The sequence below is a fragment of the Peromyscus maniculatus genome, chromosome 8 (genome assembly GCF_049852395.1).
Source record: "Peromyscus maniculatus bairdii isolate BWxNUB_F1_BW_parent chromosome 8, HU_Pman_BW_mat_3.1, whole genome shotgun sequence".
Classification (NCBI taxonomy): Eukaryota; Metazoa; Chordata; class Mammalia; order Rodentia; family Cricetidae; genus Peromyscus; species Peromyscus maniculatus.
The window spans coordinates 34,514,654-34,534,288 of NC_134859.1; the positions used below are offsets into that span (position 1 = coordinate 34,514,654).

General features: G+C 47.2%; 1 protein-coding gene and 1 long non-coding RNA gene across 2 annotated transcripts; one reads left to right on the plus strand and one right to left on the minus strand.

Annotated features, from left to right (window-relative positions):
* Nucleotides 1–785: 785 nt before the first annotated feature.
* On the minus strand, nt 786–14,084 carry LOC143274566 (uncharacterized). Its single transcript, XR_013053257.1, has 2 exons — nt 13,958–14,084; nt 786–8,836 (listed from the first exon to the last, which is right to left on the minus strand). It is a non-coding gene; the product is annotated as an uncharacterized LOC143274566 (long non-coding RNA).
* Nucleotides 14,085–14,190: 106 nt separating this feature from the next.
* On the plus strand, nt 14,191–14,642 carry Cby3 (chibby family member 3). Its single transcript, XM_042283926.2, has one exon. It carries the CDS (start codon nt 14,191–14,193, stop codon nt 14,614–14,616), a length of 426 nt encoding a protein of 141 aa, XP_042139860.1. The 3' UTR covers nt 14,617–14,642.
* Nucleotides 14,643–19,635: the final 4,993 nt, after the last annotated feature.

Genomic DNA, 19,635 nt, shown 5'->3' on the forward strand with positions numbered 1-19,635 from the left:
TGGGTAAAACAGGAATTCACTTTTCCACTTGTAGGAGTGTTATCTTCAGCTGCCAGAAGGAGCCCACTGACCAAGATGCCTGTAATACAGGGAAATCTGAAAATTTATTTTTGCTTTTTTTTTTTCTTCTTCCAGAAGCAGATAGACAAGGTCTGGCCTCAAACTCAAACACACTATTCATCCTAGGCTGGCCTGGAACTTTCTCCAATCCTCCTGCCTCAGCCTTCAGAGTGCTAACAGGTGTTTGACACCACATCAAGCTTTAAATTCAGCACGAGCGCCAGGTGTGGTGGTGCACACACCTTTGATGCCAACACTGGGGAGGCAGAGGCAGGCAGATCTGAGTTTTAGGCCAGTACAATCTACATGTCAAGCTCCAGGCCAGGCAAGGCCACGTAGCGAGATTGTCTCAAAACGACAAAATGTATTGTGTGTACATTGTATGTGGATGCTGTCCAGGTCAGAGGACAACTTTATGGGGTTGGTTCTTCCCTTCCACCTTTGTGTGGATTCCAGACATCAGACTCAGGTTGTCAGGCCTGCAGAGCAAACGTCTGTACACACTCAGCCATCTTACAGGCCCACACCGGGCTTTCTTGTTCTCCTCTTTCATCATGCCATGACAATGACCTTTATGTCCTGATGTTCAGATCTGCTGGGACTTGGTACTCTCTCCTCACAGAGACCAGATTTAGATGGTGTTGAGGGGAAAGCTGTTAAAATAGTCAAAACCTACTGTGGACTGGGTTTTTTTTTGTGGTTGTTTTTTATTATTATTATTATTATTATGAATACAAATCCTTTAGTTAACATTACATTTCTGCAAGGGGCTGAGGAGACGGCTCAGCATGTTGCCCAAGCATGAAGACCAGATTTCAGATCATAGCATTATGTAACAAGCTGGGCATCTGGCACACACTTGTAACCCTAGCTCTGAGAGGAGCAGAGACATGAGGATTTCTGTGGCTTGCAGGTTTCCAGACTAGCAAAGAAACACAAGCCCCAAGTTCAGGGAGAGAGTCTGACTTAGGAAGAGGTGAAGATGAGAGGCACCTAAGATGTTCTTCTGTCCTCCACACAGCACACACACACAGGTATAATCACATGCAAGTCTCCTGGGGCTGGAGAGATGGGTCAGGGATTAAGAGCTATTACTTCTCTTCCAAAAGATCTGGGTTTGTTTCCTAACACTCACATGGACAGCTCACAACCACCTTAATTCCAGCTCCAAGGGATCTTCCTCCCTCTTCTGGCTTCCATTGACACACCACAAACACACACACACACACACACACACACACACACACACACACACACACACATGTAAATTTACACTGGCACAAATAGGTACACATAAATTTTGTTTTGTTTTTCAAGATAATTTCTCTGGGTAGCCCTGGCTGTCCTTCCTGGAACTCACTCTGTAGACCAGGCTGGCCTCAAACTCACAGATATCTGCCTGTCTCTGCCTCCCAAGTTCTGGGATTAAAGGTGTACATAACCACTGTCCAGCTTAACTTTTTTTTTAAAGATTTATTTATTTATTATGTATACAGTGTTCTGTCTGCGTGCCAGATCTCATAACAGATGGTTGTGAGCCACCATGTGGTTGCTGGGAATTGAACTCAGGACCTCTGGAAGAGCAGCCAGTGCTCTTAACCTCTGAGCCATCTCTCCAGCCCCCCAGCTTAACTTTTTAAAACATTTTTTAAACTTTGTGTATGAGTGTTTCACCTGCATATATGTTTGTGCACTACATGTGTGCCTGGTGCCAGGGGAGGCTGGAAGGCATGGGAGTCCCCTGGAACTAAAGTTACAAGCATTTGTGAGCCATCATGTGGGTGCTGGGAATTGAACCCAGTCCTCTGCAAGAGCAACAATTACCTTTAGCTGCTGAGCCATCTCTCTAGCCCCCATACATATAAATTAAAAAAAAAATCTTAAAGAGAAATTTCCTCAAAACCAAAGTGTATTCATGAAAGGAATTAGCTGGCAAACTGGGAGTTAACTACATCCCTCTTTACCTCCTGCTTCCGTCACCAAGTACAATGTCCTTGTGTTTGGCAGCTTTTCCTTTATGGGAGTAGATGGAATAATGGGAATTAAAACCATATATCTTCTGGTGGTCATCCACGACATACCCAAAATATCATGTTTAGTTTTATTTTTTGGCTCTCGCCCTGCAGCCCTGCATGGCTGGGTTGCTATGTAGACCAGGCTAGCCTCCAACTCAGAGACCAGTCTACCCATGGCTTCCAAGTATTGGGATTAAAGCATGTGCACCATGCCCTGTTCCACTGTTGTTGTTGTTGTTGTTGTTTTTTGTTTGTTTGTTTGTTTGGTTGGTTGGTTGGGTTTTTTTGGAGCTGAGGATTGAACCCAGGGCCTTGTGCTTGCTAGGCAAGCGCTCTACCCCTGAGCTAAATCCCCAACCCCTCTTCCACTGTTTTTCATTTTGTGCAGCTTCTTCAGTGCTGAGGATGGAACCCAGGTTCCTGTGTATGCTAGGCAATACTCATCACCGAGTTACACTTCAGTCCTTCATAGTGGAAATTAACTTTCATGAGACAATGTGCATGGTGAAACCAGTGGGGTTCCTGAGCTCTGATTCATGCCCACCAGACACCCTTTGAGTGCCCCTAAGCATCCAGGTGAGGAAAGATCGCTGGGCATCCAGCATGAGGGTCTGTTTGGTGAAAATGAAATTGCTCCTAAATTCATATGGAAATTGGAAGGACATGGGAGATGTCAAAGCATTCCTTTTATTTATTAAAGTGACTGTGGTGTATACCTGTTTGTGTGTAGGTATAGGTGTGTGTGTGTGTGTGTGTGTGTGTGTATGCATGGAGGTCAGAGGTTGACTTCTGGTGTCTTCCTCAACCACTCTCCACCTTTTTGAGACAGAGCCTCTCAATGGGACCTGGAGCAAACTGGCTCAGCCGAATGACTGACAGCCAGCAAGGCCCCAGCATCCTCCTGTCTTGGCCTCCCCAGTGCTGGGACCACAGGCAGGGGCACAAAGCCCAGCTTTGTACACGGGTGTTAGGGATCAAACTCCAGTCTTCATGTCTGCATGGCTGGAGCTTCACCAGTGAAATCATCTCTCTGGTGCTCAGCCAGCTTTCTTATTCTGTCTAGGACCTTAACCCTGGGTCAACGTGGGTCTTCCCTCCAAATTAAAACTTTCTGAAAACACCTTCACAGACACACCTAGGAGCTGTTTCCATGGTGATTTTAAACCAGTCAATTTGACAATGAAGATAAATACAGCTCTAGTCTGGAAGGAAGGAAGGCATGAGAGAGGGAGGGAGATCAAACCCAGAACCCTCAGGATGACCAGTAAAGACACTACCACAGTTAGTGGAGGAAACACTGCTTTTTTGTTTGGTTGTTTGGTGTTTGTTTTTTGCAGACAATTTCTCTATGTATTTCTGGTTGTCCTGGAACTTTCTCTGTAGACCAGGCTGGCCTCAAACTCAGAGATCCAGCCTTCCAAGTGTTGGGACCAAGGGCATGTAACACGACTCCTGGATCAACTCCCCCCCCCTCCTCTCCACCCCCCAGACAGGGTTTCTCTGTGTAGCTTTGGAGCCTGTCCTGGATCTTGCTCTGTAGACCAGGCTGGCCTTGAACTCACAGAGATCCAGCTGCCTCGCAAGTGCTGGGATTAAAGGCGTGCGCCACGACCGCCCCGCCAAAATTAAAACTTTTATACTAACAAGAAATCACAGACTACATGGAAATATTTGCAAAATTTGCTTGACAAAAAATTTTTGTTTTGAATTAAAAAACAAAAGAAATTCAAGCCGGGCATTGGTTGCTAGCGCCTTTAATCCCAGCACTGGGGAGGCAGAGGCAGGCAGAGTTCAGGGCCAGCCTGGTCTATAGAGTGAGTTCCAGGCCAGGACTACACAGAGAAACACTGACTTGAAAAAACAAAAACAAACAAACAAAACCTACAATTCAGTAAGACATCCTTGGCTACACAGTGAATTTGAGGACAGCCTGGTATGTATGAGACCCTGTTTAAAAGAAAGACAACAAATCCAAATTCAAAAGTGAGCAAGAGCTGGATGGAAATTGCACATTCCACGCCAGCAGGGGCTGTCTCGTGAGGTCCTGTCTCAAAAAAACAAAACAAAATAGAAAGATACAAAATGAAGAAGACTTGAACCATCACTTTGTCAAAATGGCTAAGAAACACGTGTAACTAGACATTAGGAAAATGCAAATTAAAACCACAGGTTAGACAGTAAGAGACATGGGAAGACAATGGCTAAAATTAAGTCTTATCTTACCAAGCTTTGGTCAGGCCTAGAGGAGCTGAAACTTGGGATCACTGGTGTTAAGGATGTGCTACAAGCAAGTTGGGAAAAGACTAACATATTTGCCATGGGATCCTACCATTCATAACGCTTGTATTAATTCGAGAGAAATGGGGTAAGGTGGGGGTCTATACAATACATAGACATATTAGACATGTTCACTAAAAACTTATGTGTACTTGTTTCCAAACTAGAAATAACCCAGATTTTTACCAACAGAAAAAACAAATTGTGTAGTATATTCATATAGTGGAATACTATTCACCTATAAAATGAAATTGTCAATACAACATAGATACCTTAAAATAAATATGCTACAAGAAGCCAGCTTTTACCTCCCCTGCATCGGGGTACATACTAATTTTAGTATATAAAATTCAACAGGCTGTTAACCACAGCAATGACAACAGGTAACTTCTGCAGGCAATGTAAACCTTTACCATGTTGCTTTTTGGAGATGAGGTCAAATTAATTATCAAACATATCAAACTGTCCATGATGAATGCAGTTTATTGTGTCAATTACACGTCAATAAAACTGTGAGAGAGTGGATGTGCTGTGCTTCTGCAGTCCCCGAGGGCTGCTGAGTCCGGGAGTTCAAGGCCAGCCAATAGAGACACCCAGTCCTGAAAGAGTTAAACTCCCAGAAGGCAGCGCGCCGGCCACCTGCTATGCTGGCCCTTGGGCACCCCCTTGGGGTTGGGTCCAACCCCTCCTAGGGCCATGCCCAGGGTGAATGAACCAGGACGCCCTAGAAGAGGCCACTGAGGTTAGAGACCAAGCAGAGACAGTCATTTGAGGCCTTCTCATCTCCTTCCTTGTCGCACACATGGCTTTCAAGGATGGCAAGTTCCTTCCCAGCTCTAGACCACAGATATCCAATTTTGTCTCACCGTCATCGTTCAGATTTAAGCGTAATGAATGCCATGTCTAAATTAGTTCTCACCTCTCAGTCTTAAAGCCACTTTCTGGATTGGTTTTATTTTCTTCACTGCATGTATCATAATCAGAAATTCTTCTCCATATAATGATTTCCCCAGCATTTTCCATTTATTTATTTACTTCGGGTTTCTGAGACAGCATCTAGGTAACCCTGGTTGGCTTGGAATTTGCTTTGTAGACTAGCCTGGCCTTAAACTCACAATCCACCTAAAGGTGTGTATCATTGTACATGGTTCCATGCATTTATTTATTTGTTGAGACAGGTTTTTCTGTATAGCTCTGACTCTGACTGTCCTCAACTTGAGCTGTAGACCAGGTTGGTTTTGAACTCAAGAGACTGGCCTGCCTCTGCCTCCTGAGTCCTAGGATTAAAGACGATTGCTACCACCACTCAGCTCCCCAGCATTCATTCATTCATTATGTATTTTATTTATTTGGTTTTTCGAGACAGGGTTTCTCTGTGTAACTGTCTGTATCCTGACTATCTGGGAACTCACTCTGTAGACCAGACTGGCCTCAAACTCAGAGATCTGCTTCCCAAGTTGCTAGGCCTGTGCCACAACCACCTGGTTCCCTTGCATTTTTTAAGGACTTACTTCTATTTTTAATTATAAAATTAAAAATGCAGTGGCCAGAAGGGATTGGATTTCCTGGGGCTGGAACTATCCCAATCAATGTGGATGCTTGGAAACAAACGGGTTCTTTGTAATAGTAATACATGGTCTGTGCCACTGAGCCAACTCTCCAGCCCATTTTAGTTTAGAAAATTATTTATTATAGTGTGTGTGTGTGTGTGTGTGTGTGTGTGTGTGTGTGTGTGTGTGTGTGTTAGGGTTACTACTGGTGTAATAAAACATCATGACCCAAAGCAGCTTGAGGAGGCCAGATGGTGGTGGCGCATGCCTTTAATCCCAGCACTCAGGAGGCAAAGCGAGGTGGATGTCCGTGAGTTCAAGGCCAGCCTGGTCTACAAAGCAAGATCCAGGACAGGCACCAAAACACCATAGAGAAACCCTATCTTGAAAAAAATAAAAATAAATAAAAAATAAAAGGAAAGGGCTTTGTAGCTGGAGAGTTTTCTCTTTGGGTCCCACCAAGCCCCGGCAGTCCGACAGCCCACTTATAAAATAAACACACAGACGCTTATATTATTTAAACTGTTTGGCCTAATGGTTAAGGCTTCTAGCTATCTAGTTCTTACATCTTAAATTAATCCATTTCTATAAATCTATACCTTGCCATGTGGCTCGTGGCTTACCGGCATCTTCACATGCTGCTTGTCATGGCAGCAGCGGGCAGTGTTTCCCTCTACCTTCCTGTTCTCTCAATTCTCCTCTCTGTTAGTCCCACCCATACTTCCTGCCTGGCTACTGGCCAATCAGTGTTTTATTTATTGACCAATCAGAGCAACACATTTGACATACAGATCATCCCACAGCAGGGTTTATTTTACAACTTATGGTTCACTATTCAGGGAAGTCGGTAGGAACCTGGAGGCAGAAGCCAGAGTAGAGGGCATGGAGGAGTGCTACTTACAGGCTTGCTCCTTCCTGGCTTGCTCAGCCTGCTTTCTTATAGGAGCATCCTGGGCAGACTACCTGTCCAGGGATTACACCACCCACAAGGGGCTGGGCCCTCCCATGTGAATCAGTAATTAAGAAAATGGATTACAGACTTGCATACAGACCAATCTTATGGGGGCATTTTCTCAACTGAGAGTCCTTCTTCCCAAACGACTCTAGCTTATACCAAGTTGAGGTAAAACTATCCAGGACTGTGTGTGTGTATGTGCGTGTGTATACATAAGTGCATGTACACACATTACGTGTATATGTAAACATACACACATGCCACAGTTCATGTGTGTGTGTGTGTGTGTGTGTGTGTGTGTGTGTGTGTGTGTGTGTGAAAGAGAGAGAGAGAGAGAAAGAGAGAGAGAGAGATCAATTCCCTGAAGCAGGAATTAGAGGCAGCTGTAAGCCTTGACGTGGGTGCTGGGCACCCACCCTGAGTGCTCTGGAAGAGCAGCGAGCATCTCAGCTGTTCAGCCGTCTCCCCAGACCCCCACCCAGGCCTTTATTCTGGGGATGTACCAGCCATTGCTGCTTTGGTTGTCAGGTGGTGACTCAGTTTCCCCTGCCAGCAACTGACAGAAATGAGGGGCCCGAAGGGGCAGCACAAAGACTGGCCTCTTCCTCACTGTGGCACAACCTGTGCTGAGTTCCGCAGGGGAAAGGACAATCTCCACTCACACCAGTCTTCCTTCAGTGTTGAACCTGCCCTACTTCCATCTCTTCTCCTGAGAGCACGCCCTCATGAATCACCTCAGCAAGAATCTTCATCTCACACTGCACTTCTTGAAAACTCACTGCATGACACCATGTAATGAGGGAGAGTCTCGTAACTCCCTGTACCACTCTGCTTTCTGTTATGATGCTTGAGATGGTGCTTTGTAAAGAAAAGAGGATTTGGGACTGGAGAATTGGCTCATAGGTTAAGAGCGCCTGCTATTCTTGTGCAGAACCCATGTTCAATTTCCAGCACAATGGGCAGCTCACAACTACCTGTAACTAAGGGCAGAGATCTGATGCCCTCTTCTGGCCTCCTTGGGCAGTGCACTCATGTGCACAGACTGCCCCCCCCCACGTTGCATGTTGTGGGGTATTTGTACACTGTGTGAAGGTATACTGCTGTGATTGATGTAATAAAGAGCTGGACAACCAACCAATAGCTAGGCAGGAGGTATAAGCAGGACTTCTGGGCAGAGAGAGGAGGTGCAGAGTAGACACCAACAAGACATGGAGGGAGTTAGGCATACAAAATGGAAGAAAGATTAAAAAGTCACATGGTAAAATGTAGATGAGTAAAAACAGGTTAAGTTATAAGAGCTAGTGGGACAAGCCTAAGCTAAGGCCAAACTTTTACAACAAATAATAAGTCTCTGTGTCTTTGTCAGCTGGCAGACCAAAGAAAAATCCGACTACATGTGGTACCCAATGTGGGGCTCAAATATCCACATAGAGCCTGAAGAGTGGTGTCTTGGGTAGGCTTGGCATGCAGAGGTGTGACTCTTTTAAGAAGCTCTGCTGTTGCCGGGCGGTGGTGGCGCACGCCTGTAATCCCAGCACTTGGGAGGCAGAGGCAGGCGGATCTCTGTGAGTTCGAGGCCAGCCTGGGCTACAGAGTGAGTTCCAGGAAAGGCACAAAGCTACACAGAGAAACCCTGTCTCGAAAAACCAAAAAAAAAAAAAAAAAAAAAAGAAGCTCTGCTGTGCATGAGGTTAGGCTCTCAGGGAACCAAGGGGAGCACCACCACCCCCAGCTCATTGATATTAATTTAAGGTTATTTTTGTTATAATGTATATATGTTTCTATTCTTGTTTAAGGTATTGTACCTATACAGCTCATTTAAAAATATAAAGTTTTAGTCACTGAAAGCTATTTAGGATAATAAAAAAAAATGTTAGTAGTTAGTCATCTATAACAATCAAACTTATAGTCATAATAGGTAGTTTTTCAAGGTCAAATAGATATATTTTAAATAGATGGTCTTCAAACACTTCAAAGACCTACAGAATATGGCATTTAAGATGTTTAATAACCTAAGGTTTTTCATGACAGTGAGACACATCTGCTCCTGGCAGCACCAATTTACTTCAAAAAGGATGATGGGCATCAAAGAACCTCCATATGGAGTTTGCTTTCAACGTGGCACAGCTAGTCACTTGGCCAAGAAACTGCCCTTGCCATGACTGCTGACAGTATGTTGTCTAAACTGGGCAAGCAGGACACGAAGACAACTGCCAACTTTGCCAAGACAAGTGGGACAGTCCTTCAAAAGTCCTGCTTCCCAGAAAAGCCTGTCAGACACTCCAGGCCTGTAGGTGAAGATGGATGCCCCAATGGTGCAGAGGAACCTTGACTGACTGTCCAGGCAGCTGTTTCTGTCATTTCTATAGTTTTGGAAGTTGCTTGCTCTGCACTTCCTGTTTACTCAGGTATTATTATATCCTTCCCAGGTCGCTGATGGAGTTGAAGAAGAGATAGTTATAGTTACAGTTTTCCTTGTTACCAAATTCCGAAAAGAAACTCACAAACGAGATAAAAGGTACATAAGATTGAGAGACATAAAAGCTTAAGTTGTTTATCTAAGAAAATGTTTTGAGGTCTAAAAAGATAGTTTTGGATTGGTAATACAAGTTAAGATAGAAAGTAAATTAGGAAGCCAGGTGTTGGTGGCGCATGCCTTTAATCCCAGCACTTGGGAGGCAGAGGCAGGAGGATCTCTATGAGTTCCAGAACAGCCAGGACCATTACACAGAAAAACCCTGTCAAAAAAAAAAAAAAAAAAGAAAAGAAAGAAAAAAGAAAAAAAAAAGAAGAAAGTAAATTAGGTACAAAACCCATCAAATAGGATCGATAATGGGGGTATTTTCTCTGAATTTGCCAAATGCAAATGGACTGGTATAGCCGGAAGTTTCTCGGTCTTGCCCAGCCCTGTGGTCCCGCAGCTGCTTATAAAATAATCACTCTCTGGGTGGTGGTGGCGCACACCTTTAATCCCAGCACTCGGGAGGCAGAGCCAGGCGGATCTCTGTGAGTTTGAGGCCAGCCTGGGCTACAGAGCGAGGAGATCCAGGACAGGTACCAAAACTGCACAGAGAAACCCTGTCTCAAAAATACAAACAAACAAACAACAACAAAAAACAAAATGAAAGAAAGGTAAAAAGCCACATGGTAAAACATAGATTAATAAGAATATGGTTTAACTCAAGTTATAAGAGCTAGTTAAATACAAGCCTAAGCTAAAGGCCAATATTTCATAATTAATAAGAAGTCTCTGTGTCATTATTTGGGAGCTGGTAGGACAGAGAAAGACTCATTACAAACACATATACATGCACATAAATAAAAATAAGCAAAAAAAAAAAGTGGTATATTTGAAAAAGGGAGACAATGATTTGCTCCCAGTTTGGGAGGTCCAAGAGCATGGTGCTGACATATTCCAGCCTAGACGAGGCTGCAAACACAACATGGCAGGCCGGTGGGGTTCACGAGGAGAGACCACGTGGAAAAGCAGATTTCAAGTTTACTCTCTCTTTTTGTTGTTGTTGCACTTTTTTAAAGACAGTCTCACTCTATTCCAGGCTGACCTGGAACTCGCTCTGTAGCCTAGGCTGGCCTTGACCTCAGAGTACTCCTCTGACCTCTGCCTCCTAAGTGCTGGGATTCAGGCAGGAGCCACTGTGCCTGGCATTCCTGCTCTTTAAAAACGCTTTTCAGTAGTATACATTAATGACACATATAGCAGGTTTCATTATAACTTGTTCATAGATGTACACAATGTATTTCGATCGTATTTATCCCGTTACCCTCTCTTCTCCCATCACTATTGCAATCATTTTCCTCTTTCCCTCTTCTACTTTCTTTTTTTTCTTTTTTTGGTTTTTCGAGACAGGGTTTTTCTCTGTGTAGCTTTGCGCCTTTCCTGAATCTCTCTCTGTAGATCAGCCTGGCCTCGAACTCACAAAGATCCGCCTGGCTCTGCCTCCCGAGTGCTGGGATTAAAGGCATACGCCACCACCACCCGGCCTCTCTTCTACTTTCATGGTGTGTGTGTGTGTGTGTGTGTGTGTGTGTGTGTCTGGCAGAGAGCCTATGTAAGCTCAATAAACTAATGAATTTCATTAGGGTCGCTAACAGGAGCATGAGGGCCTTAACCAGTGGCCACACCATCAACCATTAACTGCATAACCCCCCCAGAGAGGGGTGGGGTCCAGCTCTCTCTGCAAAGCAGTCTGTCAGGAACTAACCCTCTCTGTGGGTATCCCCAGTGACTTCATTGCTCTAGGCCTCTCCTCTTAAAGGTTCCAGTGGGGACTGGAGGTGTAGCTCAGTGGAAAAGTAACACACATATCATGCAGGAGGCCCTGGACTCTATCTCCTGGCCCCAAAACATTCCACTGCCATACTCAGGACTAAGCTTGCAACACACCAATTCCTGGAGGACAATCCACATCTACACCACAGCAATCCCCAGAACAATTTCAGACTCCTTATGGTCACCTTCCACTACACACCATTGCTAAGAATGGTGGGTTAAGACAACTGTGTGTGCCATGAGCCTACAGGCCAGAGCTGCTCAGGAGACTAAGACAGGATTTAGAACTAGGAGACTGAGCCAACCTAGGCTAACAAAGTGAGACCAGGTCTCAAAAAACCCAAGTAAACGCCGGGCGATGCTGGCACACGCCTTTAATTCCAGCACTCGGGAGGCAGAGGCAGGTGGATCTCTGTGAATTTGAGGCTAGCCTGGGCTTCAGAGTGAGTTCCAGGAAAGGCTCCAAAGCTGCACAGAGAAGAGAAAACAAAACAAAACAAAAACCCAAGTAAGGGGCTGGCGCCAAGGCTCAGTGAGTCAAGTGCCGGCCGCACAAGCATGGGAACCTGAGTCCAGAACACCAGTACTCAGGTAATAAAGTGGGTGTGGCAGCCCGCTTCTATAACCCCTGTGCTGGGTGGAATTGGGGTACAGAGACAAGAGGACATTGGACATTGACACCCATGCACCCCTACTTGCAATCTGCAGGGCACAGCAGCATCCATCTGGAACCTGGGGGAGGGAGTGAAGAAGAGGCAGGATCCCTCTGCCATACCCTCCCTAACTCAACACACAAGTCCCACAGTGGGGCAGAGGCGGGTGGTACCCTACTCCCACGTGGTTCACAGACATCATCTCTGGGAGCCCTCCACATACTTACCCTCCGTGTTATTACAACTCCCAGAAGACACTTCTCTGGCAGAAGTGGAGATAGAGATGGGAACAATGCCAGAGCTTATGGGCCAGCTAGCCTGGCTGGTTCTGCAAGCTCCAAGTTCAGTGAGATGCTCTGCCTCAAAAAATAAGGTGGAAGACTAGGCAAAGGCATGTTGCTGCCTTTTGATCTCAGCACTCTGAGGCAGAAGCAAGTGGATCTCTGTGAGTCTGAGATTTTTTTTTTTAAAGATTTATTTATTTATTATGTATACAGAGGAGGGTGCCAATCTTATTACAGATGGTTGTGAGCCACCATGTGGTTGCTGGGAATTGAACTCAGGACCTCTGGAAGAGCAGTCAGTGCTCTTAACCTCTGAGCTATCTCTCCAGCCCGAGTCTGAGATTTTTGTTGTGGTTTTTCAAGACAGGGTTTCTCTGTGTAGCCCTGGCTGTCCTTGAACTCATTCTGTAGACCAGGCTGGCCCAGAACTCAGAGATCCTCCTGCTTCTGCCTCCAGAGTGCTGGGATTAAAGGCGTGTGCCACCACCATCCCTCAGAGGGTTCCTACTAGCCTGGGCTACATAGGAAGACCATGTAGCTTGAGCTACAGAGTGAGATTGTGTCTCAAAAGGTCCCAAATCAAAACAACAAAAGCCTGAACAAAACAAGGAGTGCTATTTAACTTCCCCAGAACAGCCTGGAGCACAGTGAATGCTCAATGATTTCACTTAACTGAACACACTGTCTCCCAGCTCTACTGTCAGAACCCCTTCTTCCCTGGGAGGCCTGGCCAGGAGGCATTGTGAGTCATAGCCGGCAGACAAGTGGGGTGAAGTGATCCAGAAATGGGGCCAGGCCTGGGACAGCAGCTTGGGCACCTCCACCACATCTTCCAGGTGAGGAACAACTCGCAAGGAATGTCAGGGAACAGTCTTCCGGGGAGTTGTGACCTCAAGGATAGATGTGTAGGGAGACCAGAGGCGGTCTCCATGAACTAGATAAGGGTGGGGATCAATCAGCCTGCCCCTGCCCAAATGTGTGTTGATTTAATGAAGGTGTGGCAGAGGGAACCCTGCCTGTATTTCTCTTTACTCCTACCACCGGCAGGAAAGGTCTTTAAAACAACACACTGTACAATCAGTACTTTGTGGGTGTTGGGAAAAGAGACAAGAAGCAGGTAGAATGGAACTCTGGGCTGTAGAATCCTTGAGGTAGAAACAAAACTCAGCTCTGCTGTTCAGAATCCCAGTCTCCTTAAAGCTAGGCATATGTCTAGGCGAAGACGTGTGTCCCAGGATATCATTGGCCACACATGTCTTTCCAGTTGGACCAGGAGCATCTTGAGGGTAGACAATGGCTGTGCTGATGGTACCCTCTGTGCAGACCAGGCCTGGCAAGGAGCAGGTGCCAGTGTAAGAATATCACATAACCCGAAGATGGGCCTATGCCAGGCACTCTGTGGAATCCATACTAAATCTGGCTCTGCAGCCTTCAGCAGCCTCCCTTAAGGAGTGATGCCTCACCTGTCCACCTTGCCTGTACTGCACGTTAGGATGCCCTGGCTCACCTTTCTAACCTACTTTCCTGCTTGCTATTCTCAGAACCAACCTTATGCCCAGGCTCTTCTGCACATCTGGAACATGACAGCCTAGCCTCACTGTCACCCTGCCTCACAGCTCTCCATTACATTCCCATTCCACTTAGCAAAGGCTGTCCTACTGATCCCCACCTGTGGTCCCTTACAGCTGCATCTCAGAGAACGGGTTCCCAGGCCTTTCCCTACATTATCTCCTGCACACCCACAAATGAAGGGTCCTGGGGGAGTTGTTTTGGTGAACGCCGATATGAATATGCAGGAATGGGCTCCCCCAGTGGCCTGGAACTGCAGAGCCCTGGGTGGTGGGGACAGCCTGTCCTGAGCGGGCCGCTCACCGGCCATTTGCTTCTCAGCAGTGCCACTGGCTCGCCTCCATCAATTCCAGGACAGCAGGGCTCCGGACACCCACGCGCTCCGCGTGGCCCACCCACACTTCGCCCTGGAGGCCTTCGAGTCCCTGGTCGCGGGCCACGCGAGCCACCTGTGGGAGGAGCTGCGGCAGTTCTGGGCCGACCACTTCTCGCGCCGCTTCTCGCCGCGGAGGCCGCCGCTGCGCCACTTCTCATCCATGTCCACCTTCTACCTGCTGGACCACCGCACGCGCCAGGCCGAGCTGGGGTTGAACTACGGCGCGCCGCGCACCCGACTCAGCAACGAGGAATTCGTGTTCCGCGGCGGCCGCTGGACCGCGGAGGAGGAGTGTCACGCCCGCCCGCGGTCGCCGCCGCCCTCGCCCACCGGCTCGGCCTGGGAGCCGCAGGTGCAGCCGATCAAGAGCCAGGTGCTGCTGGAGGAGAACAACTACCTGAAGCTGCAGCAAGAACTGCTCATGGACATGCTGACCGAGACCACCGCGCGCCTGCACCTGCTGGAGAAGAAGGTGGACGCGGACGTAGTTCCCGAGGCCGCGGCGCGCGCCTGGCAGAGGAAGATGCGCAAGCACGGGGGCGCGGGCGTGCTTATGATCCCGGCGCGCGCTCTGGAGTCGCGGTGACGCAATAAAGCCATGCAGAAAGCCGAGCTGCGCGTGCGCGTCTCGCCTCGTCCCGCCCGTGGCTAGGGTGGCCGGATGCCCGCGTGCAGGCCCGGTGCTCCATGGTAGCACTGTGTGCGGTCCAGATATCCGGGTGCAGGAGGCAGCGAGCGTGTGGCGCCCGGGCTGGGGAGAGGTGGGCAGACTGGGGCGTTCGTTGCGCTTCACTTTTTCTTGATCCAGGGCCTTAAAGGAGTTTCTTGAAACCTTGGGTCCTGCTTTCCCTCACTTGCCAGAGAGGTTCACTTTGCTGTTTTCCATTCATGTCTCCGATAGGGTCTGATTTTTCTCCTTCGTGGAATAAAGGTATCTATTTGACTCAGCATTTTAAAAAATCCATTGGGAGCGGGGCAGTGGTGGCATGCCCCTGTAATCCCAGCACTCAGGAGGCAGAGGCAGGTTGATCTGAGTTCCAGGTGAGTCTGGTCTACAGAGCTAGTTCTAGGACAGCTAGGGATACAAAGAGAAACCCTCTCAAGAAAAACAAAAACGAACCAAACAACAAAATGCACTGGGGCCCCACAACCTCACACATAAATAAGGTGTGTGGCATATATACGTGTAGAGCACATATATGGCATATGTGTGTATGGCGCATAGATACATGGCAGGAAAGGGCTTGACACACAGCTCAGTGTTAGAACACTTGTCTAATATGCAAGGCCGTGTGTTCAAACTCCATTACTTCAATAATTCGTTTTTGAGTTAAGGGTCTCACTATGCATGCTGGGGTTAAAGAGGTGTGCCACCACACCCAGCAGGAAACAACTACTTAAACACGTTTCTAATACACGGGAGTTTGTGGGAAAGCTGATAAGACATATGAGAGGCTGAGTCACAGCAAGGGGGAAATGGATTTGACTCTTTGGGGCGGGGGGGGGGGGGGTGCGGGGGGGGGGGGGATGACGACGACGACGACGACTCTTCTCTAGAGACCAAATGCACATCCCTTGTAGAAAATCCCATAATGGGCAGTGAGCTCAGAAAGCAGAGGTCATAAGACCAGAGCTTCTACCTACAGACAAGCACTCTGAAATTCAATCTACCTGAAGGAGACCCCTACGCACCCTGCACAGCGGGGCTTCCTCTGAAACCCCAGATTAGACACAAACCACACCCAAACACCTGTTTTCACAGAGAGATTCTTTATTAAACGGGGAAGAAAAAAGTGGCTGTTTTCTGACTCAAGCAGAAAAAGAGCAGCAAATGACCTTGCAGGTGTCATTTTTTTTAAAGATTTATTTATTTATTATGTGTACAGAAGAGGGCACCGGATCTCATTACAGATGGTAGTGAGCCACCATGTGGTTGCTGGGAATTGAACTCAGGACCTCTAGAAGAGCAGCCAGTGCTCTTAACCACTGAGCCATCACTCCAGCCCTGCAGGTGTCATTTTTAAGAGGAGAAGAAGGGGATGTCTGTGATAGAATGGGCTGGGATGTGGGGTAAAGGAGACAGAGGATGAGGGAGAAGGGGAAGGGAAAGGGGGCAGGGGTAATTGTCCCGGAGGACAAAGGACTGCTTCTGGATAGAGGAGACAGAAGTTGCACATAGGGAATGAGGTTTAAAAAGGTAAAAGGGGAGCCGGGTAGTGGTGGCGCACACCTTTAATCCCAGCACTCGGGAGGCAGAGGCAGGCGGCTCTCTGTGAGTTTGAGGCCAGCCTGAGCTACAGAGTGAGTTCCAGGACAGCCAGGGCTACACAGAGAAACCTTGTCTCAAAAAGCAGAAACAAAACAAAAGGGAAAAGGGAAAACCCCATGTTAGGATGAAGTATTTAATTTTGATTGGGCATGTTAATAGGGTGGCCACAGGGGGCTTTTGATGGCTGGACTTCAATACTTTCATAGCTGGACCTTGGTAGTCAGCCTCAGGAGGAGGAAGTGGCCAAATAAGAGAATACACCTTGGGGGCTAACTTCAGAAATGCAATCTAAAGGTTTTTAGCAAGGCAGAGGGAACTGGGGAGAAGAGCAAGGCCTGCCAGAGCCACATGAGTAGGCTCGAGTCCCTTCACTACCTACCAGCTCAGGTAGCAGATGGCAGCTGAAATCTGATCAAGGGCCAGGAGAAATGGTCAGTGGTTAAGAGTGTTAATACAGAATGGAGTACAGCAGAAAACCAACCTTGGGTTCCGGGTTTGCACCTGTGGTCCCAGCCAGCACTTGGGATCTGAGGCAGGAGGACTGTTTCAAGTTCAAGACCAGACAGGGCTACATGGTTGCAGGCCAGCCTGGGCTACAGAATACGTCCTTGCCTCAAATACACATACATACATAGGAACCCCAAACCAACCAACCAAAAAGGAAACAGAATGGACAGAGGACCCCTTATCTAAAAATACCTGGGACCAGAATTATATCCGATTTTATTATTTTGTATTTTATGAAGTTTTTGTTTTGTGTTTTGCCCACATATATGTATGTGCACTATATAATTGTCTTATGTTTTCTGAGGCCAGAAGAGGGCATCAGACCCCCTGGAACTAGAGTTAGGTGCTATGGGCCGCAGGACTATTATAAGAACTCAGCTGGTTATGGCAAAGCCACTACCTGAAGAGATCAAGAAATTCCTTCAGAGGAAGCCAAAGTCCAAGGAGCATTTGGTGTTATTTGTCTTGTTATACATCATATCAGCTGTCTTGTTATGAAAATCATGTGTGCCTTCATAGTTTTCCCAGTTGATTTTTCCCTAAGAATTGCTAACAGTGTGGACTGATCACTCTCTGGACATATACATTCAAGGTATTTGGAGAACAGCTTCAGGAAAGGCTTCCTTCCCCCCAGCCCATCCGTTTCTCCCCTTTTAGCACTGGACACAGATATCTCCCTTAGCCACTTTCAAGGACTATCAGAAATAACAGTCCAGATGACCACATCCTAGTCTCCTGATTCAAGGTAAATTCCACAAGGAGACACCACCTAGGTCAGGTGGACGTTAAGTAATAGCTTTACTTCTTACCTAACCACTTTTCGGAATATAGACTGAACACATAGATACCCCCCCCCCCCCGTTTTAAAGATTTATTTATTTAGAACAGTGTTCTATCTGCATGTATGCCTACATGCCAGATGAGGGCACCAGACCTCATTACAGATGGTTGTGAGCCACCATGTGGTTGCTGGGAATTGAACTCAGGACCTCAGGAAGAGCAGCCAGTGCTCTTAACCTCTGAGCTATCTCTCCAGCCCTAGATCCCCTTTTTGATATACTAACCGGTCATTAGCACTCAGTTGACCTCTTTTACCACTTCCATTTGGGGTTATAAAAGAAGGCCTGACAGTCGCTGCCTAGGAAAATTCTTTTTTAAAAAATATTTTTATTTTATAATTAATTTACATATCAGCCATGGATTCCCCTGTCTTACCTCCTCCCACCCCCTACCTTTATGACCCCATAGAATTCAAGCCTGGTAACGTTGCTCAACCAGAGGATTTGCTATTGCTTGGGTTTATAAGTGGATTCCTGGGAGACTTAAGAGAGACGTGGAGGACAGAGATTGGGGAGAACGTAGAGGGATAAGGAGGATTTTGAACAGCGAGAACATGTGGACGAGATGGAAGATGAAGAGTCAGATGGGGAAGTACTAGCTGGGTAAGAGTGAGATGAAAAGGACCTAGATGAGGCAGAATTAAGATGAAAGAATTAAGATAGAACTTAGAAGGGGCAGTAGATATAGAGAGAAATCAGGCAAGAAAGGAGCTAGGCACCAGGACAGAACTGAAGCTGTGTACACAGCAAGTTATCCCAGAGGAATTAAAGCAAGTGGACTAAAGAGCTCGGTGTGGATCCCCTGGGACTAAAGTCACATGGGCTGTGAGCCTCCTTGTGGATTCTGAGCCATTAAGTCATTGCTTCAGCTCCTAAAACAGGGTCTCACCCAGCAGTCCAGTCATTCTTTGTCAGAATCAGCGCAATCTCCTGCCTCAGTCTCCCAAGTGCTGAGGTTACAGGTGTGCACCACCACAACCCGACTCACGATCAGATCGGGGCTTCATGCAGGCCGGTTAGCAGTCACCAACGGAGCCCCTTCTCCAGCCCCAAGGTGGTCCGCAGGGGAAAGGTTTGTCCATTCGGGGCTTCAGAGGTTTCAGCCGCAGTCTCTGGGCTCTTGGGCTGCACAGTGAAGCACGTGAGAGCCCACGGAGGAGCAGCTCTGTTCAGAGGCGGGAGAGCAGAGAGGATGGGTCCCACATCCCTTCGAGGACCAGTGACCAGCTTCCTTCTCCTAGGCCCCACTTCCTAAAAGCTCTACCATCCCCGACAGTGCTGCAGGCGTACAGTCTTTGGAGACTGTGTTTAACAGTGTCCTCTGAGATCGAAACGCTCCGTCTTGCAAGGAAGCTCCTTAAATGGAAGGTAGACGACTCAAAATAGCCTCCGTTGGTACCTGAAACCGGCCAGATTCACTAGCCCCTCCTCGCCATGAACAGTAAAAGTTGAGAGCCCCTCTGGGATGAACAAAAGCTGAGTTAGACCCGAGACTCTCAGAGAGCTAAAGCTGAGAAGACTCTGAAACCAGACCAAGCTGCCTGGAAGAAGCAGAACCCAGCTGAGCTGCCTGATAGAGGTTTAGACCATCTGAGGGACCTGCAAAGGCCACTCTGCAACCTGTTGAGATCATGTTGTCACTCAAAACATGTCAGATTTTGGAGTGTTTTGGATTTCAGATTTTTTTCAGATTAGACTGTGTTAGCAAAACACAAGAAACAGGAGCAAAATTGATTTTAAAAATTTGTTAGCTTGGAAGTGGTGGGCCATGCCCTTAATCCTAACACTTGGGAGGCAGATGTAGGCAGCTCTGAGTTTGAGGCCAGCCTGCCCTACAGAGTGAGTTCCAGGACAGCCAGAGCTACAAAGAGAAACCCTGTCTCAAAAAAAAAAAAATCAATAAACAAATATAATAAAAATAAAATTAGTTAAGGGGCTGGAGAGATGGCTCAGCAGTTAAGAGCACTTGCTGCTCTTGCAGAGGCCTGGG

Coding starts and splice junctions, on each gene's coding strand:
- Cby3 (XM_042283926.2), top strand. CDS start 14,191: ATGTCCACCTTCTACCTGCTGGACCACCGCACGCGCCAGGCCGAGCTG.